Below are 24698 nucleotides of genomic sequence, written 5' to 3'. Positions count from 1 at the left end.
TCGGGGGAGGGGGAGGAGCACACACAGGCATAGATACTGACTGACCTGCTGAGTTCCTCCAGCATATTGTGTGATTTGTATTTGAGGTAGGGTTATGTTGATGTTAACATGAAGGATTATACATTTTGTTTTGAATAGAGATCTTTATGAAGTTTATTCCACTAGATTGTAAACCCGCAATTAATCAGGCTGACAACGTGTTGTTACATTTTAGGGTGTGTGGAATTGTGTGATTTGGCTTCAGCATGTTTTGGTACAACAAAATGAATCCAGACATATGAAATATCAAAATGCACTTAAGCTCCTTAGTGAAAATCATTTAAGTACTTTGCAACGTCTCTGTGATTAACTGAAGCAAGCATCTGATTGTAGTCACACGAGAGTCTTATCTTGCCCTTTCTTATATAAAAACCATTTGCTCCTATCTATTTTTCTAATACTAAATGATTAACTGCCAAAGAATGAGTAATGTTATGTTTATATCTTAGGCGGAAAATGCTGAGATGAAGCATATCATTCATGCCATCTTGATTCGAAACAGGAAGTGTTGAAGTTTTTCATCTCTCTCCTACTTTTATAGAATAAGCCAGAGATGAAACGTTGTTAAGGAAAATGCAGTGCATGTGAAGGAAATGGGAAAGGGACCCCAGGACATTTATACTAAGTACAGAACTGATAAAGAATATGACTAGAGGGCTGCAGCTGATACCTCATCGTAACTCATAACGTTACGGTCCAAAGATCAGAAAATTGGACAGAATATTTTGTTTTAAAAAAAGCAAAGAATAACTAAAAGATTAATAAGAAAAGAAAAATTTGAATAAAGATCAAGATGGCCAGAAATATTAAAAACAGATGGAAACAGAAAATAGTAGTAAGAATCTTCTTTGCATTCAATATAATCATGACTGATCATCTGTTCAGTATCCTGTTCCTGTTTTCTCCCCATATCCTTTTATTTCTTTAGTCTTTAGAACTATATCTAACCCTTGAATATATTTAATAATTTAGTCTCAACTGTTTTCTTTTGTAGAGAATTCCATAGGTTCACCACTCGCTGGGTGAAGAAATTCCACAACATCTGAATCCTGAATGGCCTGTCCCATACCCTAGACTGTGACTTAGATGTGGACTTCCCCACCACTGGGAACATAATCTTGCACCTAGTCAGAAATGGCCCACCATTTCATACTGACCTTTAGCCATGTATTCTAATCCCCATTTCTAGCACTTGGCCCTTAGTCCTTTATGCCTTGGCAACTCAAATGGGGAAAAGTTTCTTACTATCTACCCAAATTAAGCCTCTCAATGTTGTAGACATCAATCAGATCCTCCCTCAGACTTGTCACTTCCAAGGACATACAACTGAGCCTATTAAGTCTTTTGTCATAACTGAAGCATTTCATCGAGGTAACATCCTGATGAAATAAAAAGCAGAAATTGCTGGAAACACTCAACTGATAAGGCAGCACCTGTGGGAAGAGAAACAGAGTTGATTTGTCAGACCATTTCCTGTTGTTGCCAAGGGTCTCAGATCTTTGTTAACATTGTTCCCATTCCATAGATGCTGCCTGACCTGATGTGTGTTTCCAGCATTTTCTATTTTTATTTTATATTTCCAGGATATGCATTTTTAAAAATCTTTTTCAAGGTCCTCGTGAATCTCCTCTGCATTGTTTCCAATGAAGTCAATGTGGTTTTAAAATTTCAATGAGGCCCCCATCACTCTAAATTCTATTGAATACAAGACAAATCATCCCATTCTCTCTTTACTTGAACCTTTGCACTCCTTCCATAATAAGGATATCCTTCCTCAGAAGAGATCAAAGACTCAAGGTGTTATCTCACCAAGACCCTATACAAATCAAGTAAGACATTCATTCTGCTGTGCTCAAATCCTCCCACTTTGAAAGCCATCATACAATTCCCCCTCTTAACTGCCTGCTGTATCTGAATGCTTGCTTTCATCAACTGATGCACAAAGACCTCGTTGCACCTCCCCTCTTTGCTAATCTATCACCATTCATCTAGCCTCCCTATTTTTGCCCATTTTCATATTTACCCAAATTATACATTTGCCCACTCTCTTGACCTACCAAATCACACTGGAGCCTCTCTGCATCCTATTCACTGTTCTCACTCCCATCTTCGTATCATCTGCAAATTTTTAATTCCTTTGTCTAAATTATTATTGTGAATCCCTGTGGTCCAAGCACTGAATCCTACCTATATCCTAAGAAAAAGGATTTATTTATTCTTTGTTTATTTTTACTGTTTCCTGTCTGCCAACCCACTTCATTATTCCTGGCCCCGTGTGCTTCAATTTTGTATTCTAATCTCTTCAGGGACCTTTTGAAAGTCAGAATACATCACATCCATTGGTCCCCCATCCATTCTGCTCGTTAAGTCCTCAGAAAAAAGGTTTATTTGTCAAGCATGATTTCCCTTTCATAAATCCATGCTGACTTTGATTCTCTCATTGTTTTCCAAAAATACTATAATATCTTTAACAATAGATCCTGTCATTTTCCCTACTACTGATGTCTTTAATTCCCTGTGTTCTCTGCCCCTCTCTTTAAATAAGATAAGATATTATTAGTCACATGTAGATCGAAACACACAGTGAAATGCATCTTTTGCGTAGAGTGTTCTGGGGGCAGCCCGCAAGTGTCGCCACGCTTCCGGCGCCAACATAGCATGCCCACAACTTCCTAACCAGTACATTTTTGGAATGTGGGGGGGAAACCGGAGGAAACTCACGCAGACACGGAGAACGTGCAAACTCCTTACGGACGGTGTCCGGAATTGAACCCAAGTGGCTGGCGCTGTAATAGCGTTACGCTAACCGCTACACTACAGTGCCTGCCCTAGTGGGGTTATATTAGCTACCTTCCAATGTGCAAGAACAGATAGAATCCAAAAGGGGTTGGAAAATGACCACCAATGCTTCCTCTACTACTTGGGCCTCTTCTTTAATTTGGGATGCTTATCGAGCTTCAGTTTCTCCTTCTCACTAGACACAAGGTACCTTAAGATTTCTATGAAGTTATTTGGGTCCTCCTTTGTGGAGCCAGAATCAAAGTATTTGTTCAAATGGTCTGACATTTGTTTGTTCCCCATTATAAATTCCCCTTTTTCTGACTGCAAGGGCTCTATATTTGTCTTCACTAATTTTTTTCAAATAATTGTAGAAGGTTTAATGGTCAGTTTTTATGTTCCTTCCAAGTATACTCTCGTACTCTGTTTCTCCCTCTTCATTAATCCCTTGGTCCTCCTTTGCAGCCTTCTAGACTGTTCCTAATATTCAGGTTTGCTGCTTTCTTGGGCCAATTGAGATGTTTCCTCCTTGAATCTAATACTTCCATAATTTCCCTTGTTAGCCATGGTTGAACCATCTTTCTTTGTTTTCATGCCATCATGAACAAACAATGGCTATAAATGTAATAATACACCTAAAATGTTTGTCATTGCTCATCCATCTTCAAAGCCATAACTAATATTCCTCAGTCTACCTTAGCCAACTCCTGCCTAATACTATCGTCGTTGTGTGTCTTTAGATTCATTACCCAGCTCTTGGAATCAAATGCAACACTCTCCATCTTAATGAAGAACTCTTCTGCAAGGGTCCTTGCTGATTAATCCTTTTGCATTACACTATATCTAGTCTGGAATGGCCTGGGATTAGTTGCTTCCTCAGTGTAATGGTTCATCCGTGCCATCCCCAATATCACAACTGCGGGAGTTCTGTATACAACTCCCACCAGCATTTTCTGCCTCTTGGTATTTCTTAACTCTTGATCTTTACAGATTCCACAAAATCCAAGTTAATATCCTCCTTCACTCTTGCATTACTCTTTTTAACCAACAAAGTTACCTCATTCTCTTTTTGCCTGTTCTTCTGAAATACTGACCTTTAGAAAATTCGGTTAACCGACAGTTCTCAGAGGCAGAACTTTTGCATAACCTGGGGACCCCCTATAGTGGAGGGCAAAAGGAGACCAAGAGATATGGATGGGCAAAGATCTGACAAATGGAGTGCAATGTGGAAAAATGCAAAATTGTCCATTTTGTCGGGAAAATTTATTTTTTTTAAAAAAAGGAACTCACAATTTTGAAACTCCTGCAGTCTTTTGTCCATATTCTTTTGTCTATGTTCTCACTCTCTAACTTGCTTATTGACCAGATAACCTCTTTAACAGCTTATCCCTATGGTCACCCCTATCAGAGGCATCCCTGACCCTCCCTGCAACTTAACAAGTTTCTTTTGTCTCCTTCCCAGTTCTGACAAAGGGTGTACAACATGAAATGTTAGTTCTGTTTCTCTTCCCACCGATGTGGCCTAACCTGCTGAGTATTTCCAGCATTTTCTGATTTTATTATTAAAAACTTATTTAAATATTTATGTTAATGTTCGTTTTGAGCACAAAATGATCCTGAAATCGTTTACTCGTGGTGATGCAAGAATTCTTGCATTGTTGATTTGGAAAATCCTGTATAAATTAAGTGGGTGGTTGCTGGGACAGTGGCGAAAAGAGTTTTGGGTGAATAAGTCTTGCGCTTATCCACCTATATCCAAAGACATGAGTGCAATGTCCAGGTTTGTTCGGCAGCAAGGAAATTTGTTCTAAAAAATTAACTTTTTGGGAGAGATATAAAACAGGTTCCTACTTCCTATTTCCAGTGAGAAGCTGCCTGTTTTTTTTGTATGATTGTGTTCCTTGCTATTATTGCATGAAAGATAACTGTATAATGAAGCATGTTAAATGGAGCATTTCACTGGCTACAATTCAATCACTGATGAGCTGCATACACTGTTGCAAAATGATGTTGGATCATCTCCAGCTTTCAGAAATCATGCAATGTCAGGACACTTCAGCTCCAAATTTGGGCAAAGTAAAAAGGAGTCTGAGGGCACTTCTAGGGCTTTTAAGATATTTAACAGGATAGAGAGTAAACCTAGAGAATATTGAGATATATTGGGGTAGCAGAAAAGTACCTAAGCCCAGAACCTGAAAGATAAGTCAGTCCATCAAGCATGATGAATTGGATTATTGATATATCACTATTAGTAGCACCAAGTATCAGTTCAACATGTGTGCTGTTGGATACTTTATGATATTTGGAATACTTCATTATTTTTGAATTATTTAAATCTAGTCATGCTTCGTGAATATAGTCTTGAGTTAAATTGACTGATATTTTGATATTTTTGAGTGAGAATGTTTGGCCATTCCATTAAAAAAATGTCATTTGACCATTTTAAAGTTTTGATTTTTCTCCCTGTCTGCAAAGTAAATCAAAGCAACTTCCATCCAAACCTTTTCCAGACTTTCTGAATCAGCAATCAGTACTATTAACTTTTAATACAGAAAATAGTACCTTTTTTTGTCAAAATTCTAGTACTTCTAAAATTCATGACCATTCCCTTTTGTATCCAACCCACTTTTAAAAGAAATTACCATGACATTTCAAAAGCATGTGATAGCTTGTTGGCTTTGGTATAATTTCATTTCCATTTTAATTTTTTTTTGTAGGAATTTTCCATTTGTATTTTTATTGACCAAGTTAGCATTTTTCAGGAGTCAAAGAAACAAAACACATGGATGGAAGAGAGTACTTAAACAATGTTTAATGCAGTTTCCAAGACATTGGTTTTTATGAAATATGTATTTGATAAACATTATATGCATTTATGTTGAAATAGTCACTTCTCTCCAAAAACTTAACAGAGAAAATAAAAGTTACAAATAATTGCATCTCAAGACAAGTATATTTTGCGGTTTCCTATCGGTAAAACTGTTGTAAGTGCTCCTTACCCTTTCTCTCCTTCCCAAATAAATTGGGCATGGCTTGGCAACTTCTACATAGTAAGAATGGTGCAGCTGGTCTTATTGGCTCATCTATGCTACAGTGGGAAATCAGTTTGAGATTTGGACAATAGAAGGAATTTGGAGAATAATAGCAACTCAGTTCTGCGTGAATTATTAGCCATTTCCGTAAAGGGTTATTGTTTGGACTGTGCTGTTTGTCACCATCAGCACAGCACATTCAGACTCTGACGGTGAATACTTGTGTGTAATTATTTGATGCTGTTTTGCATGGTCCTAGTTCCCTATATATCACTTTTAGAAATTACTTTCATGGGTAACTTGTTGTTTAGGAAATAAACATGATGATGGAACACAAAGTGATACGGAAAATGGAAATGGTCAACTGCGTGCCCACAAACATGCTGCACTTGAAGATCAATTGAGGATGTATCGTGCAGAACAACAGAGGCTTCATCTTCAGAAGACTGCAACTTCAGAAAAGGCCCATGAAGTTTCTTCAATGAGTCGGACTGCCTTTATGATTGAGTTCTTTGATGAAGATAACCCACGAAAGAGACGATCCTATTCTTTCACTCAGATTGCAGCAGCTGTACCTCAAGAAGGTCCTCATCCATTTCCACCTGCAAAGCCAGACCGGTCAAAAGCTAGTATGGCTGAATCAAAGGTAGCTTCATTATCACATCAACCAAGTCCTCCTCATGCTAAATCATCACACATTATACATGAGCTTCATCAAACAAAACATTTACAGAAACAAAAATCTGATGAATCATCAGTTCCTTTAGTAACGGCCCAAGCACCTCAGCAGAGAAGCACTGCACAAAGACTGAACCAAAGTCATCTGGAGCAACAAACAATAATTTCACCAACTGCTTCAAAGGAAAATGATGATGACCAAAGTGACAAAGGAACATACACAATTGAACTTGAAAATTCCAATACAGAGGAAGAGGAAGCTCGTAGAATGATTGACACGGTAAGAATAAAGAAGGCACATAATGTCCTGTAAAAGATTTTCTTTTAAACATTTATGCTCTGGGAGACTTGTTTTGAAAGTTTCTTATAATATAATAAATGATTGAATTTTAAGAACTAATATGTAACATTTTACAACTGAATTGAGCTTCTAATTACACTTGAGCTATTTTCCTTTGATTTCTAAGAACATTGAGATGGGAAGCATTAGCTGTAATGCTAGTATACGAATCCCAAAGATGGTCTCAAATATCCAACTCCAAGTTAAATGAATCTCAAGGACCACATACTAAATGTGTAACTTCAGTTTAAAAACTGAAGCAGGAGCTTGTATTTATTATTCATGGCATCTAAATGTCATTGGCAAAGCAAAACCCTTTTTCCTATTCTCAGTTGTTGTGGAGGAGGTGGTAATGAGCTGTTGCCTTGAACCATTGATATCCAAAGAAGACATTCCCATAGTTCTATTGCATTAGGAGTTCTTGATTTGAACCCTGTGACTATAAAGGAACAGTGACAAACTTCCATTTTGGATCAGCAGGTGTCTTAGAGAGGAACCTGCAGGTGTTGTTTCTATTCTGTTGGTTTTGTATTTAAAAGCTGTAGGTCATGGTTTTGGGAAGTGCTGTTTGAGAAACCTTAGTATTTTGTAGACAATGCACATTGCAACCATGATATAACCGTGGTAGAGGGAATAAATGATTAGGGTGGTGTGTGGAGAGCAAGTCAAGCTGGCAGCTTTGTCCTGGATGGTGTCTAACTACTGGAGAGCTGTTGGCATTTCGGTTACCCAGGAGTGTGTTTCATCACACTCCTGACATGCACGTGGTGGAATGTTGTTGTGTGGATTCATCAGATGAACCACGCTATAGCCTCTTATCTGTTCTCATAGCCACAATATTTATTTGGCTGGTTCACTCGATGTGCTGTTCAATGACTCACCACCCCCACCCCTTCCCCCAGTAGATTTTGGTGGTGAGTGAATCGATAATGGCAAAGCTGTTGAATGTCAAGGGTAGGGGCTTAAATTTAATGAAGATGGCCAGTGCCTGGTGCAAATGTTACCTGCTGACTATTAAGAGTGGGGTGGATAGATTACTTCGATACAGTTGTGGAGCATGCCATTAGTGAATTCAACAGGGATCATTTTGTGGAGGCTGCGGCACATTCAAGTAGTTTGGTAAAGGAAAAGAAACAGGGCTTTAGTATTCCAAGCCAGGGTGGTGTGTGTTTTTTCTAGAAGAGGGATGTGGAAAGAAAATTTGAAATACTGGGGAGAGTCTTAACTATTCTTGTAGCCACAATATTGATTTGGCTAGCTCACCTGATGTTCTGGTCAATGGCTGAGAATAGAAGAAACAACGTGGGTCAGTAGTTTTGTGGGAGCAGGAAATGGGTCTCGTACAAGTTAAGCTTGAAGGGGTGGGGTTGAGGGGAAATAGAAACTGGAAAGAGATGCAAGATCAGAGCTAGGGCTGGGAAGGAAATTTAAGGTTTTGGACTAGAGGAAAGGAGAGAAGTGGGAGAGGGAACTAACCTTGCAAAGAGATCCACGAGTCCCTGACATTTGGTGAATTGGCAGGCTATGAAAGGGGAGAAGAGGTTAAGAACAAAGATTACTGTAGAGGGGGGAAGAAACTACAGGATGACTCTGCTTTCCAGGATAGTGTTGTCCTGTCAAATTTGGTAGGAATGGCCAAATCACTTGAGCACCACATCTGTTGAAGTGTGTTTTGCTTTACCAAAAGAGTACTGGTGACCGCAGCAGAAGGAGGGGTCAGAGTGTGAAAGAGTGATCAAAGGTGGAGCCAGGAATTTGGTGAGCAGATTGAAGTTGGCAGCAATGGCTGCAAGATTGTTGCAGTGCTTGGAGGAGCCACAGGTTTGTTGGTTGGGTATTCAAAAGTGCAGAGGTACGTTAAGTAGGAGAGAGCTTTATCCTAACGCACGTGGAAGGGGGAAGGAGGTGTGGGTGGAGAGTAAACAAATATCATAAATGAGAAAATAGGGTAGCACCAAATGATTGGGCAAGGCCCTAAGAGTTATCATTTGATATAGGCTAGAGAGGTTTTATTGAATTTATGGGAGAAGACCATGATGAACTGAGATGGAGGTTGAAACCATTAAGTTTGAGAAATTGCTCTGTGCAGAGTCTGCAAGGAAACCAGTAAAAACATTGTAAAGAGGACATTTTTATGGCCAGAGAAAGCAAGACTAAATTTTTCATCCAAATTTTGCTTCAAACTAAAACATTATTTGTAAAATTAGAAGTATAATGTACATTTTAAGTTATCCTAAGAACTACAGTGGCATGCAAAAGTTTGAGCACCCCTGGTCAAAATTTCTGTTACTGTGAATAGCTAAGCGAGTAAAAGATGACCTGATTTCCAAAAGGCATAAAGTTAAAGATGACACACTTCTTTGATATTTTAAGCAAGATCACTTTTTTATTTCCATCTTTTACAGTTTCAAAATAACAAAAAAGGAAAAGGGCCCGAAGCAAAAGTTTGGGCACCCTACCTGGTCAGTACTTAGTAACACCCCCTTTGGCAAGTATCACGGCTTGTAAACGCTTCCTGTAGCCAGCTAAGAGTCTTTCAATTCTTGTTTGAGGGATTTTCGCCCATTCTTCCTTGCAAAAGGCTTCTCGTTCTGGGAGATTCTTGGGCTGTCTTGCATGCACTGCTCTTTTGAGATCTATCCACAGATTTTCGATGATTTTTAGGTCGTGGGACTGTGAAGGCCATGGCAAAACCTTCAGCTTGTGTCTCTTGAGGTAGTCCACTGTGGATTTTGAGGTATGTTTAGGATCGTTATCCTGTTGTAGAAGCCATCCTCTTTTCATCTTCAGCTTTTTTTTTACAGATGGTATGACTTTTGCTTGCAGAATTTGCTGGTACTTAATTGAATTCATTCTTCCCTCTACCAGTGAAATGTTCCCCGTGCCACTGGCTGAAACACAAGCCCAAAGCATGATCGATCCACCCCCATGGTTAACAGTTGGAGAGGTGTTCTTTTCATGAAATTCTGCACCCTTTTTTCTCCAAACTTTCCTGCATCCTCACCACAAAATTCAGTGTCAGAAATTTGCGAAGGAACATGTAAGCAAGCCTGATGCATTTTGGAAACAGGTCCTGTGGACTGATGAAGTTAAAATAAAATTTTTTGGCCATAATGAGCAAAGGTATGTTTGGAGAAAAAAGGGTGCAGAATTTCATGAAAAGAATATCTCTCCAACTGTTAAGCATGGGGGTAGATCGATCATGCTTTGGGCTTGTGTTGCAGCCAGTGGCACAGGGAACATTTCACTGGTAGAGGGAAGAATGAATTCAATTAAATACCAGCAAATTCTGCAAGCAAACGTCACACCATCTGTAAAAAAAAAGCTGAAGATGAAAAGGGGATGGCTTCTACAACAGGATAACGATCCTAAACGCACCTCAAAATCCACAGTGGACTACCTCGAGGGACAAGCTGAAGGTTTTGCCATGGCCCTCACAGTCCCACGACCTAAACATCATCGAAAATCTGTGGATAGACCTCAAAAGAGCAGTGCATGCAAGACGGCCCAAGAATCTCACAGAACTAGAAGCCTTTTGCAAGGAAGAATGGGCGAAAATCCCTCAAACAAGAATTGAAAGACTCTTAGCTGGCTACAGGAAGCGTTTACAATCTGTGATACTTGCCAAAGGGGGTGTTACTAAGTACTGACCAGGTAGGGTGCCCAAACTTTTGCTTCTGGCCCTTTTCCTTTTTTTGTTATTTTGAAACTGTAAAAGATGGAAATAAAAAAAGTGATCTTGCTTAAAATATTAAAGAAATGTGTCATCTTTAACTTTGCCTTTTGGAAATCAGGTCATCTTTTACTCGCTTAGCTATTCACAGTAACAGAAATTTTGACCGGGGTGCCCAAACTTTTGCATGCCACTGTACGTACACCTCAATTTAAATGGTTCCTTTGTTGGGATTTGAATCTTTAAATAGGAAAGGAATAGTGCCTGTGATCCATTTTTTTAAGCTGATTACCCAGAGAGTGGTGAGTACCTGGAATACACAGCCTGAGAGACAATTGGAAGCCGAGTCGCTGTTAGCATTTAAGAGGTGTCTAGACGAATACTTGAAACACCAGGCATAGAAGGCTATGAGCCAAGTGCTAGAAGATGAGATTAATACAGATGGATACTCACTGGTTGGCGTGGATGTGGTGGGCTGACAGACCTGTTTCCATGCTGTATGACTCTATGCCTTTGTGAGGCAATATATAAAATATATTTTGTTGTTGTTATCTAGCAATTACTTCTAGCCATTCATTTCTTATCCAGTGCAAATTAAATTGAATTCTAATTGATTCTTATAAATGATCAGTTTTTAAAAAGGAGGTTCAGGCATTTAAATGTTCCAAATGTAATGAATTTCTTCCTCAAATGGTCATTGCCTCAGCTTTCATTGAACGATGAGCTGCTGGGAATTTCTTCCTGTATTGTAGCTTTTTGAGCTCTGAGAACTGACTTTGAAGTTCCACAAAGGGTTGAGGTGAGAGGGAGAACAGGCAGAAATAGTTTGTGTTGTCAGATGGCACAAAATGCGTCGAGTACACAGTGGGTATACTGAGCTAGACATGGCTCCTTAGCAGTGAGGGTGCAGATGTGCCTAAGGCAGGAAAGCAGTGACCAAGCTGTGCCACCTCACTTAGGAGACACTCGTGTGATGCATGATATCCATATGGTATTGCCAGAAGCAGTCCAAAACCAATGTTGCCTTATTTTTTAAAATTTATGGTAATATCGAGTTTTCAATTTGATCATTGCTTATCCAAGATAATTATTAATATTAATAAATATTTAAGATGAGAGAATGGGTTTGTACTCCCTGGAGAATAAAAGTGGGTAAAACTATTTAATAAGCCTAATCTTTTTTAGAAGATTATAAATGGTGTCACCTACGGTCCAGAAAAGAAAATTCAGCACTGTGACCATGAGACAGAATTATTTAAGTTGATGCTGGTTTCCCTAGAACCTTTCATATGCTAATTTAAAAATAAACACCAAGTTGCCTTTATTGAAGTGGATGTGCACACCTCCATAGTGGTACCATAATGTGGTGGTAGAATAGCAAGTTCTGAAATTGAATTTAATAAATTGAGCAATTTTCTGACACTAGAAAAATGGCAAATAAAAAGGACTACAGTTGCATAGCACCTTAAGTACAGGACAAAGCATTTTATGGCCAAATTAAGTAGCTTTTTCAATTTAAACAAAAATAAATATGCTGGAAATGCTCAGCAGTTGGAGTGTTGTCTTCAGTTTTGCTGTAGGAAAGATGCCATTAAGCTGGAAAGAGTGCAGGAAAGATTTACAAGGATGTTGCCAGGACTCGAGAGACTGGGTTATAGGGAGAGTTTGGGCAGGCTAGGACTTAATTTCTTGGAGTGTAGGAGACTGAGGGGTGACCTTTTTTGAGATGTATAAAAATCATGAGGAGGCATAGAGTGAATGCACACAGTCTTTTTCCCAGGGAAAGGGAGTCCAGAACTAGAGAGCATAGGTTTAAGTTGAGAGGGGAGAGATTGAATAGGAGGGGCAACTTTTTCCACACAGAGGGTGGGAGGTAAATATTGCAGAGGAAGTGGTTGAGGCGGGTACAGTAACAACATTCCAAAGACATTTGGGCAAGTACATGGATAGGAAAGGTGAAGAGGGATTTTGGCCAAATGCAGGCAAATGGGACTAGCTTAGATGGGCATCTTGATTGGTATGGATGAGCTGGGCCAAAGGGCCTGTATCCATGCTGTATTTGACACTGTCAGACAAGATACAGTATGTGGAGTGCAAAAGGATTCAAGTTTCAGGCTACTCAGAGACAATGTATTTTAACCAAATAAGTGTAGGAGAACAGTATGGGGAGAGAAGGGAGGGGGAATAGTGTTGGTATTGAGTGAGGGAACTGAAGGATTGGTTAGGTGATATCTTTTCCTTTTTTAAATACCTGGGGCTGATGATACTTCTGTAGTCAGCATTTGTAGCTTCACTAGCCCCTTCTGTTTATTTACTTGTCTCAATAACACACCATTGTTCTTTTGCATTGTAATCATTTTTACAATATTCTATTTTAAACTTCATCTTATTTTCTGTTCCCTGACCTCCTTTTCCTGTATCTGTAATTAAAACTTAGAGTTTCCAACTTCAGCCAATCATATTGGTTTGTAGTCAACTAGGTCACAGTCAGGAGGTCTGCAGCTGCTGTTGAGAGTGTGGGATGTCCTGTCCCATCTCATCCCTTGCAGCTCTTCAGGCACATTATTAACATTGAAATCTGTGCTCTGCATCGTGGGATGAAATGCTGACATGCCAAATGTTTAAAATGTCTAAACCCCAATTGTGATATTATTTGCCTTGAGTGTAAAAGGAAATGCTATGTCTTTACGGGTATGGTAGAACTGTTGAGTATGTTACTGAATTAGTAACCCAGAAACCTAGGCTGATCCAAGATCACAAGTTCAAATCTTGTGGCAGAGGTAATTTAAATGGAGTTAATTAACTAAATTTAGAACTTATTAGTATCAGAAGTTGTGTCCATGAAACCACTGCTTTAAAAATCCATATGCTTCACTGGTGTCCTTTAGGGGAGGTAATTACTCTATATTTGGATCCAAAACAACAACATTGTGGTTGACTCTTCTAAAATAGACAAACAAGTCAGAAGTTTAAGAGCAATTTAGAAAGGGGAATAAATGCCAACCTTGTTAATGATTTCTCCTCCACCACCCACTTTCATAAGTGAATTAAAAAAAAATGTTTTTGATACTTTGTAAGTGGGTAGTTAGGAATAGTGGTTGCAAATAGATGGTTACAGTGATTTTTTTTAAATGAATGACAAGATATTCAGCAAGTGGTACTTATTTAGCAAAAATTACAAGTTCAGTGTTACAATTGTATTCTTATGATCTTAAACACAAGGATAAAGTACAATTGTTTGATCTCAAAATACGCTTGTTTATTAGTGGATTTGGGGCTGTCCATACACTGAGAATACTCCTACTCCCATATTAAATTTGGCAAGGCACTTTTGCATTTGAGTTTAGATCATTGTATAAGAATAACTGAATGTAATCTAAATGCACAGTGCCCTTTTCAACTGAGCATTTGTTTTTGTTTTAAATACCTTCCTAATTTTATGGATAGTTTGGGAATAAAGTATTTGTTGGACTATGGGTAAAGACTTGACTCAACACTTATTGTACTGGTATATATTGAGGTTTTAAGATTAATAGTTTCAACTTCAAATTAACCATGCTTTAATGTGAATGTTTCAAAGTTAGATCTTGAAACCTTTCTTTATTCTGTAGTTAATGAGCAATTATGGTTAAAGCCACATCCCAGATTGTGCACTCAAGTCTAGAACGAATTAAAACCAGACAAGCATAATGTGAAATTGCCTCAGCACGCCTTGATCTGAAAAGCCATGACAGATTGTTATGTAATGCCATAGAACACATTCCTACTTTTTCCTTATTTATTTCACTTGTGCATGAAACGCAGTGAGTAGATACTACCATGTTCACTTGACAGTTTGTATTGGTTTATTATTGTCACTTGTACCGAGGTACAGTGAAAAGCTTGTTCTACAAACCGATCATACAGGTCAATTCATTACACAGTGCAGTTACATTGAGTTAGTACAAAGTGCACTGATGTAGAACAGGTAAGAATAGTAACAGTACAGAGTGAAGTGTTACAGCTACAGAGAGAGTGCAGTGCAATAAGGTGCAAGGTCACAACAAGATAAATCGTGAGGTCATAGTCCATCTCATTGTATAAAGGAACCGTTCAATAGTCTTATCACAGTGGGGTAGAAGCTGTCCTTAAGTCTGGTAGTACGTGCCCTCAGGCTCCTGTATCTTCTACCCGATGGAAGAGGAGAGAAGAGAGAATGTCCCGGGTGGGTGGGGTCTTTGATTATGCTGGCTGCTACACCAAGACAACGAGAGGTAAAGTCAGAGTCCAAGGAGGGGAGGCTAGTGTCTGTGATGCACTGGGCTGTGTCCACAACTCTCTGCAGCTTCTTGCGGTCCTGGATTGTGTGTGACAGTACAGTGTTTAGGTAAATCAGTTACTTGCTCCTGTTGATAGGACTTTATTCTGGGAATATATTCCAGTTCCTTAATTCCTACTTTCAGCATCAAATCAAGTTGTTTTCAAATATGAGCTTTTCGTACCAACTTTCACCTAGTCTTAAATTCAGTCTGCAAGGGCAACCCTGAACTTCCAGTCACCTGTCACTTCCATTCTCCATCCCATGCTTATTCTGACCTCTGTCTTAGCCCTTCTACATTGCTCCAGTGATGCCCAATTAATACTGAGGAATAGCACCCTTCGTTGTCCACCTGGGCGTGTTGCAAGTCTCATGACTCAGTATGAAATTATTAAACTCTCCACAGAAGTGTGCTGTATTTGTCCTAATTTGTTTCTTTTCTTCTCAAGTCTCTGTTTGTTTTTAAAATAAGTTTTACCTTGACAACTTTGTGCAACCTGTTGCAGGTATTTTGCCTGTTCTTCCCATCTTCCCCTTTCTGAAACTTGAAACATGTTGTTTTCTAAGGGACCTTGACCTGAAGCATTGACCCTATTTGCTCTCTCCTCTGATGCTGGAGGGACTCAGTAGGTCAGGTAGCATGTTTTTTTTTGATCTAGCTGATAAAAGTTTAGCCTGTCCAACCTCTGTTCATAAGACAATCCATTCCAGGTGTTAGTAAACTAAACTTTACAACACATTAATATCCTTAAATAAGAGTCCAATGGTGTACATGGTACTACAGTTCAGGTTTCACCAATATCCTATATCACTGAAGCATAACCTTTCTGCCCTAGCAATTAAACAATAGCTTTCCTTTTGCAAATCATGAACTAGACACCCAGATCCCAATGCATCTCAGAGCTCTTTAGTCTTTTACCATTTAGATAATAGAACATAGAACAGTGCAGCACAGAACAGGCCCTTCGGCCTTCAACATTGTGCTGACGTAGCTAATCCCTCCTACCTACAAAATACCCATATCCCTCTATTTTCCTGTCATTCATGTGCCCATCCAAGACCCTCTTAAAAGCCCCCAATGAATTTGCCTCCACCACCCTATCAGGCAACACATTCCAAGCATCCACCACTCGCGTATATATACCCCTCGCGTCTGTTCTGAACCTACCCCCTCTCACCTTAAATGCATGTCCTCTGGTATTGGATCGCTCAATAATGGGGGAAAAAGATATTGCTTGTTCACCCTATCTGTGCCCCTCATAATTTTATAAACTTCCAACAGATCACCCCTCGGCCTCAACCGCTCCAGAGAAAAGAGCCCAAGTTTGTCCAGCCTTTCCTGATAGCACATGCCCTCTAATCCAGGCAGCATCCAAGTAAACCTCCTCTGCACCCTCTCTACATTCTTCCTATAGTGAGGTGACCAGAATTGCACGCAATGCTCTAAATGAGGCCTAACCAGAGTTCCACAGAGATGCATCGTAATTTCTTGACTCCCATACTCAATACCTCGATTAATGAAAGCAAGCATTCCATAAGCCGCCTTAATCACCTATCTACCAGCCTATCTAGCAACCAGCATAATCAAAGACCCCACCCACCCAGGACGTTCTCTCTTCTCTCCTCTTCCATCGGGTAGAAGATACAGGAGCCTGAGGGCATGTACCACCAGACTTAAGGACAGCTTCTACCCCACTGTGATAAGACTATTGAACAGTTCCCTCATACAATGAGATGGACTATGACCTCACGATCTACCTTGTTGTGACCTTGCATCTTACTGCACTGCACTTTCTCTGTAGCTGTGACACTTTACTCTGTACTGTTATTGTTTTTACCTGTACTACATCAATGCACTTTGTACTAACTCAATGTAACTGCACTGTGTAATGAATTGACCTGTACAATCGGTTTGTAAGACAAGCTTTTCACTGTACCTCGGTACAAGTGACAATAATATACCAATACCTGTGTAGCCACTTTCAGTGAGCCATGGACTTGCACCCCAAGGTCTCTCTGCTCTTCAACACTTAAGGATCTTGCCCTTAAGAGTGTACTGCCTCTTGACATTAGTCCTACTAAGATGTAACACCACATATTTATCCAGGTTAAATGCTATCTGCCATTTCTCTGCCCATGTCTGCAACTGATCTATATCACACTGTATCCATCGCCAGTCTTCTACACTATTCACAGCTCCTCCAATCTTGGTATCGTCTGCAAACTTACTAACGCACCCATCAACATACTCATCCAGGTCATTTATGTACATCACAAACAGCAGAGGTCCCAGTACAGATCCCTGCGGAACACCACTACTCACAGGCCTCCGGCCCAAATAAGTCCCTTCAACCATCACCTCTGTCTTCTACAGGCAAGCCAGTTCTGGATCCACACAGCCAATTCTCCAATGACCCATGCATCTGAACTTTCTTGATTAACATATTATGTGGGACCTTGTCAAATGCCTTTCTGGAGTCCATATTGATGACATCCACAGCTCTACCTTCATCAATCTCTCTCATCACCTTGTCAAAAAACTCAACCAGGACATGACTTGCCCCACACAAAGCCATACTGGCTTTCCCTAATCAAGCCATTGGATTCCAGGTGCTCGTACATCCTATCTCTAAGGATTTTCTCCAGCGATGTCCCGCCAACTGACGTGAGACTTACCGGTCTTTAGTTCCCCGGATTTTCCTTTGTTCCTTTCTTAAATAGAGGAACAACGTTAGCCACTCGCCAGTTCTCCGGGACCTCACGTGGTCAAAGAGGACACAAAGATACGGGTCAAGGCCCCAGCAATTTCCTCTCTCGCCTCCCTCAATAACCTGAGGTATATCCCATCGGGCCCCGGGGACTTATCCACCTTAATACTGTTTAGGAGACCTAACACTACCTCCTTCTTGACCTCTAAATGCCCTGTAATGTTTGCGCCCTCAGTTCCAATTTCTGTGTCCTGCATGTCCCTTTGCTGGGTAAATACTGAAGAAAAATACTCATTCAGAACCTCACCCACATCCTCTGCATCCAAACATAGATTCCCTTCTTTATCCTTAAGTGGTCCTACCCTTTCCCTTGTCATCCTCTTATTCCTTACCTAGACATGGAATGCCTTTATCCTTAATCCTTAATCCTACTTGCTAAGAATTTCTCATGGCCCCTCCTGGCTTTCCTAATTCCTTTCTTGAGTTCATTTCTAGCTCCTTTATAGTCCTCACATGCTCTGTCTGATCCAAACTTCTGAAGCTCTACATACTTGTCCATTTTCTTCTTGACTAAGTTCATCGCTTCTCTGGACATCCAAGGTTCCCATTCATGTCCTTCCTTCTAATCAATGGGCTTAACAGGCTTAGGCGGTAAAGGGGCGAGGCAGGTGAGTAGCTGGTAGGTAAAGGTAAGGTTTACCTGTTACTGTTATAAATTTATAAGTAGGATAAAACCAGGTAGGGAAAGAATTAGTTCAAATGGAGGACATGGTGGTGTGCTGCAGCTGCTTGATGTGGGAGCTAGGGAGCTAGTGGACCCTGCTGGGGTGCACATCTGCAGTAAGTATTTGAGGCTAGAGGAACTTCACCTCAGAATTGATGAGCTGGAGTCGCAGCCTCAAACACTGCGAAGCATCAGGGAGGGAGAAAGTTATGCAGATACTGTGCATTGGGAGACAGTCACCTCCCCGCCACCCACCCCTCCTCCCCGCCACCCACCCCTCCCCCCACCCCCCGAGAGCAGGTACTTCTGGGGTCTAGGAAGTAGATAGAAGGGTGACTGTCAGGGGAGAGAAAAAGAAAAAGAAAGGGAACAGGCAGACAGGGCAGAGGACCCCGGAGGCTGTTCCCCTCAGTAACAGGTTTTCTGCTTTGGAGGCTGTTGAGGGGGATGACCTACAGGGATCAAGCAGCAGTAGCCAGGTCTGTGGCACTGGAACCAGTCCTGCTGCTCAGAAGGAAGGGGAGAAGAGGAGGGCAGTAGTGATAGGGGACTCGATAGTCAGGGAAACAGATGGGAGGTTCTGTGGAAGTGAGCATGAATCCTGGATGTTATGTTGCCTCCCAGGTGCCAGGGTCCGGGATGGCTCTGATCAGGTCCACAGTATTCATGAGCAGGAGGGAGAACGGCCAGAAGTTGTGGTACATATTGGTACCAACGACATAGGTGGAGGTATAAGGTCCTGAAAAGTGAGCCTAGGGAGCTAGGCAGAATGCTGAAGAACAGGACCTCAAGGGTGGCAATCTCAGGATTGCAGCCAGTGCCAGGAGGGAAGGTTTTAGATTTTTGGAATATTGGGATTTCTTCTGGGGAAGGTGGGACCTGTACAGAGTGGATGGGTTACACCCGAACCTGAGGAGAGCCAATATCCTTGCAGCCAGGTTTGCTAGGGTGGTTCGGGAGCATTTAAACTAGTTTGCAAGGGTGATGGGAACCAGAGGGGTAGGTCAGAGGAAGAAGTGGATGTGGAAAAGTCAGATCTAACATGTAGAAAGGCTTTGAGGAGGGAGAAGCAGAGTACAGGGTATAGAAGTAGAAAGGTGGATGGGCTAAAGTGCATTTACTTAAATGCAATCAGTATCAGTAATAAGGGTGATGAACTGAGAGCTTGGATAAGTACATGGGACTATGATATTGTGGCTCTTGCAGAGACTTGGCTGTCACCAGGACATGAATCGATATTGAATATTCCAGGATTTCAGTGTTTTAAAAGGGATGTGGGGGTGGGGGAGAAGATGAGGGGTGGCAATACTGGTCGGGGATACTATTACAGCTGCAGAAAGGGTGGATAATGTAGAAAGATCCTCTCTAGAGTCAATATGGGTGGAAGTTAGGAACAAGAAAGGAGCAGTTACTCTACTTGGAGTATTCTATAGGCCCCCCCCAGTAGCAGCAGGGATACTGAAGAGCAGAGTGGGAGGTAGATTTTGGAAAGGTGCAAGAATAACAGGGTTGTTATATTGGGAGACTTCAACTTCCTAAATATTGATTGGCACCTGCTTAGTGCTCAAGGTTTAGATGGGGCAGAGTTTAAGTGTGTCCAGGACGGATTCCTGTCGCAGTATGTTGACAGGCTGACTAGAGGAGATGCCATATTAGATCTAGTATTAGGTAACGAACCAGGTCAGGTGACAGATCTCTCAGTGGGTGAGCATTTGGGGGACAGTGACCACTGCTCCATAACCTTTAGCATTGTCATGGACAAGGATAGGAGCAAAGAGGACTGGAAGATATTTAGTTGGGGAAGGGCAAATTTTGAGGCTATAAGGGTAGAACTTGAGAGTGTAAATTGGGATGACATTTTTGAAAGGAAATGTACTATGGAGATGTGGTCGATGTTCAGGGATCTCTTGCAGGATGTTAGGGATAAATTTGTCCTGGTGAGGCAGAGAAGGTATCAAGAGAGAGGATGTGTTGGAGCTGTTAGAAAATATTAAGACAGATAAGTCTCTGGGGCCTGACGGAATATTCCCCAGGCTGCTTTGCTAGGCGAGGGAGGAGATTGCTGAACGGTTGGCTAGGATCTTTGTGTCCTCGTTGTCCACGGGAATGGTACTGGAGGATTGGAGGGTGGCGGATGTTGTCCCCTTATTCAAAAAAAGGTAGTAGGGATAGTCCACGGAATTACAGACCAGTGAGCCTTACGTCTGTGGTGGGCAAGCTGTTGGAAAGGATTCTAAGAGATGGGATCTATGAGCATTTAGAGAATCATGGACTGATTAGGGACAGCCAACATGCCTTTGTGAAGGGAAGATCATGTCTCACAAGCCTGATAGGGTTCTTTGAGGAGGTGACCAGGAAGATTGATGAGGGTAGTGCAGTAGATGTGGTCTACGTGGATTTTAGTAAGGCATTTGACAAGATTCCACATGGTAGGCTTCTTCAGAAGGTCAGAGGGCATGGGATCCAGGGAGGCTTGGCTGTGTGGATTCAGAATTGGCTTGCCTGTAAAAAGCAGAGGGTTGTGGTGGAGGGAGTGCATTCAGATTGGAGGGCAGTGACTAGTGGTGTCCCACAAGGATCGGTTCTGGGACATCTACTTTTCGTGATATTTATTAATGACTTAGATGAGGGGGTGGAAGGGTGGGTTAGCAAGTTTGCAGATGACACAAAGATCGGTGGTGTTATGGATAGTGTGGAGGGCTATCAAAGCTTACAGAGGGATATTGATAGGATGCAGAGCTGGGCTGAGAAGTGGCAATTGGAGTTCAGTGTGAGGTGGCACACTTTGGGACAAACTCCAAGGTGGAGTACAAGGTAAATGGCAGGATTCTGGGTAATGTGGAGGAGCAGAGGGATCTGGGGGTTCATATCCACAGATCACTGCAAGTTGCCTCGTAGGTAGATAGGGTAGTTAAGAAAGCTTATGGGATATTAGCTTTCATAAGTCGTGGGATCGAGTTTAAGAGCTGTGAGGTAATGATGCAGCTCTACGAAACTCTGGTTAGACCACGTTTGGAGTACTGTGCCCAGTTCTGGTCGCCTCATTATAGGAAGGATGTGGAGGCGTTGGAAAGGGTGCAGAGGAGATTTACCAGGATGCTGCCTGGATTAGAGAGTATGGATTATGAGGAGAGACTAAAGGAGCTAGGGCTGTTCTCATTGGAGAGAAGGAGGATGAGGGGAGACATGATAGAGGTGTACAAATATTAAGAGGAATAGAGTGGACAGCCAGCACCTCTTTCCCAAGGCACTAATGCTCAATACAAGAGGGCATGGCTTTTAAAGTAATGGGTGGGAAGTTCAAGGGAGATATCAGAGGGAGGTTTTTCACCCAGAGAGTGGTTGGTGCATGGAATGCGCTGCCTGGGGTAGTGGTGGAGGCAGGTACGTTGGTCAAGTTCAAGAGATTGTTAGATAAGCATATGGAGGAATTTAAAATAGGGGGACATGTAGGAGGAAGGGGTTAGATAACCTTAGGCGTGGTTTAAAGGTCGGCATAACATGGTGGGCCAAAGGGCCTGTATTGCACTTTATTGTTCTATGGTTAATCGGGATGTACCTAAACTGTACCCTGTGTATTTGATCCTTAAACACTTTCCACATGTCTGACGTAGACTTGCCAGCAAAAAGGTGTCCCCAGTTTACTCTGCCTAGTACATGCCTTATGCCTTCATAATTAGCCCTACTCCAATTTAAACCCTTCCTGCTAGCCCCATACCTATCCTTATCTATAGCTATCCTGAAAGTTAATGAGCTGTGGTCACATAATAGGTTAATCAAGAAAATTCGGATGCACTGTTCCCCAATTGCTCACCACTGATAGGTGAGTCACCTGGCCAGGCTCATTACCCAACACCAAGTCCAGAATAGCCTCTCCCCTTGTTGGACTGTCAACATATTGATTTAAGTACTCCTCCTGGATACACCTAACAACTTCTGCCCCATCTAACCCCCTTGCACTAAAAAGGTCCCAATCTATATTAGGGAAGTCTCTCATGACCATAACTACAATATTTTTTATAATATGTTATTTTTATTTGCAGTTTACACTGTCAGAAAATCAATACTGACATCTGACAGGCACACATTCAGTTTTTCTGAGCAAAAGTTAATCTTCCTCTGTAGATCCAAATATGATCTTAGTTGTTAAGTTAATCTTTGTAAAAATCAGTTTGAGGCCTGTTCTGGTTAATTAGGCAGGGTTTTTGGTAGTGGTGCTCAGATATTAGCAGTTGCCTCAAAGTTTAAGTTGATTTTACTGATACAGTGGTCTCTTATTGGATTGGGTATTTACTTTGATACAAAGTATAATTTTTGTGTATCTGATATTATAACTTTGCATGTATCTGTTGAGCATCAATGTCTTGGAAGATGGACTTTATCCACAAATCAGGCACAGTTTGTAGGTGGAGGTTGAACAAATTGTTTTAATGTGGAGATTTTCTCCTTTATCAATAGCATGAATTGTTCCTTCCTATCCTTGGCTCTCTGAATTTGTTTTTTTTTGCTTTTGAACGCTATAAAGTCTCAAGTTGCTCTCAAGAGCAATTTGTTTTGAAAAATTGAAGACTGTTGCCAGAAATTGGACTGTTTGATTTGTTTTGGCTTTTGTATGGTGACTGAATCTTAGAGGCATAATTTCTTAGTGCCTTCCATGATCACCTGCTCTTGCCCATCTCCCTGCATAGGCCAGTCTCAGTCATATGTAATCCACCCTTTGTCCAAGGTTAATACAAATTATATTTATCAGTTGAGATCTGAATGGTCACAGTTCTGATCTGTGCCAATTAACTCATACTGATGGTGATTTTTGTTCTTGTAATGCCCTCTGATAATCAAGATCATTGATATATGCTTCTTAATACAATTGGGCTATGTTTAATAAGGATTATAGGGATTCCATCTATTTTGCATAAAAGGTGTAGTCTTGCTGACAGTATTTACCAATGCTTCTAAATCTTGAGGTCTATCGATTTCTTGAGAGCTGAAAAATCAATGGTCTTCATACACTTTACAAAGTTCAACTATTTAGTCTTCTGCTTCATTTCTTAACTCACCTCTGTCTTTTAATGGCCTTCACTTTCATGTTTTTTCCCCCCTTTTTAGGCATTTTCTCCAATAATTTTCTTTATAACTTCCCCACTTAAACTGTCATGTCACCAAGTTAAATTTTTGATTTTTTTTTTGTAATTTTTACAAATACAAATTAATTTTGACACTGTGGCATTCTGGTTGCTAGCATTAAAATCCATGACTCTGACAATTCCTCTTATATTAATTAAATTTCTATTAGATAACTAATTGAAATGCTGATTAATTGTGACAATAGATGGTACTTGATTTCCTTCTTCAAAGGCCTAGCTCTGCAGCTTAAACTTGAAATTCAAGTTTGAGACTCCCCAAACAAGAGAAATGAGTTACATTCATCTATTGTACATTCCCCTTAATACCTTGGAAATTTCAATGAAATCATTTCATACTTCCTAAATTTCAGAGAACACATTTGTTAGTTTTTGTTTACTCCTTTTAGACTCTGTATAGTTTTTTTTCTCTTGATTTTTCTCCAGGACTAATCCATCCTTACAGAATATCACTTGTCTAAGTACCTTCATAGAGCTGCAGCACAACTTCTAAATTCTTCTGCACATGTCCTCTACGTATAAAGGCCAGCTTTCCATTAGCCTATTGGATTATTATCTGTACTTGTCCATGTCACTTTAATGGACTTCTTTGGACCATCACTGCACTTCACTATTTAGAAAATGAACTTCTCTCATTTTGTAGCTCCAGAGTTTGCTGGCATTGAAATCCATTTTTTGCCATTGACTTAATCTGCTAAAGTATTGATGGCTTTATACTTTAGTGCCCCTATTTACATGGCTTACCATGCTGCCTCATCAATGTGACAGAACAAACTTGGTTGTGTGGTTTTCGGTCCTGACATTTATTAAGATAAATAGTCACAAAAGCCCTTACAGTATTCCACTTGTTACATTTTGCCAATTTAAGTATTTGCTCATTATTACTGCTACTCAGCAAATTTCTTGGATATTGGCCTTCAGTTTTGTGAATTTTTAACTAATCGTCTCTTACCAAGTTACTTCTGTAAGTCCATATGTATATAAAACATCGTAGTTGTTCCTTTTATCCTAGTTTAATTACCATTAAAGAAAAAAATAAAATTGTCTTGATCAGGCATAACCTAGTCTTCACTAATCTGTGCTGGCTGTACAGTCTGACTCTTCAGAGACACTGAAGGATTTTAATATATGAAATATGATCAACTATGCTCAAGATCTCGATTACAGGACTACGTAGATGTTTAAAGACTGCTTTTGAAATCAGCATTCAAATAACTTTGTGTAATTGTTCTACGAGGTTGGTATCTCATTAAAGTCTGCGTCTGTCATATCCAGGTACATCCTGCAA

The 24698-nt window shown here is 40.6% G+C and overlaps 1 protein-coding gene across 10 annotated transcripts in view; it reads left to right on the top strand.

Annotated features, from left to right (window-relative positions):
- The window catches only part of cep170aa (centrosomal protein 170Aa), a 133784-nt gene that overhangs the window by 54277 nt on the left and 54809 nt on the right, over window positions 1-24698 (top strand). For all 10 annotated transcript variants that reach the window (XM_052012338.1, XM_052012339.1, XM_052012331.1 and 7 more), the window contains one exon: window positions 6161-6807. In XM_052012338.1, coding sequence (XP_051868298.1) covers window positions 6161-6807 — 647 coding nt within the window. The remainder of the gene's footprint in view (window positions 1-6160; window positions 6808-24698) is intronic.

This window comes from Pristis pectinata, chromosome 3 (assembly GCF_009764475.1).
Source record: "Pristis pectinata isolate sPriPec2 chromosome 3, sPriPec2.1.pri, whole genome shotgun sequence".
In the NCBI taxonomy this organism is placed as follows: domain Eukaryota; kingdom Metazoa; phylum Chordata; class Chondrichthyes; order Rhinopristiformes; family Pristidae; genus Pristis; species Pristis pectinata.
The sequence above is the reverse complement of the archived record's forward strand: the minus strand, read 5'-3'. Positions and strand labels throughout refer to the sequence as shown.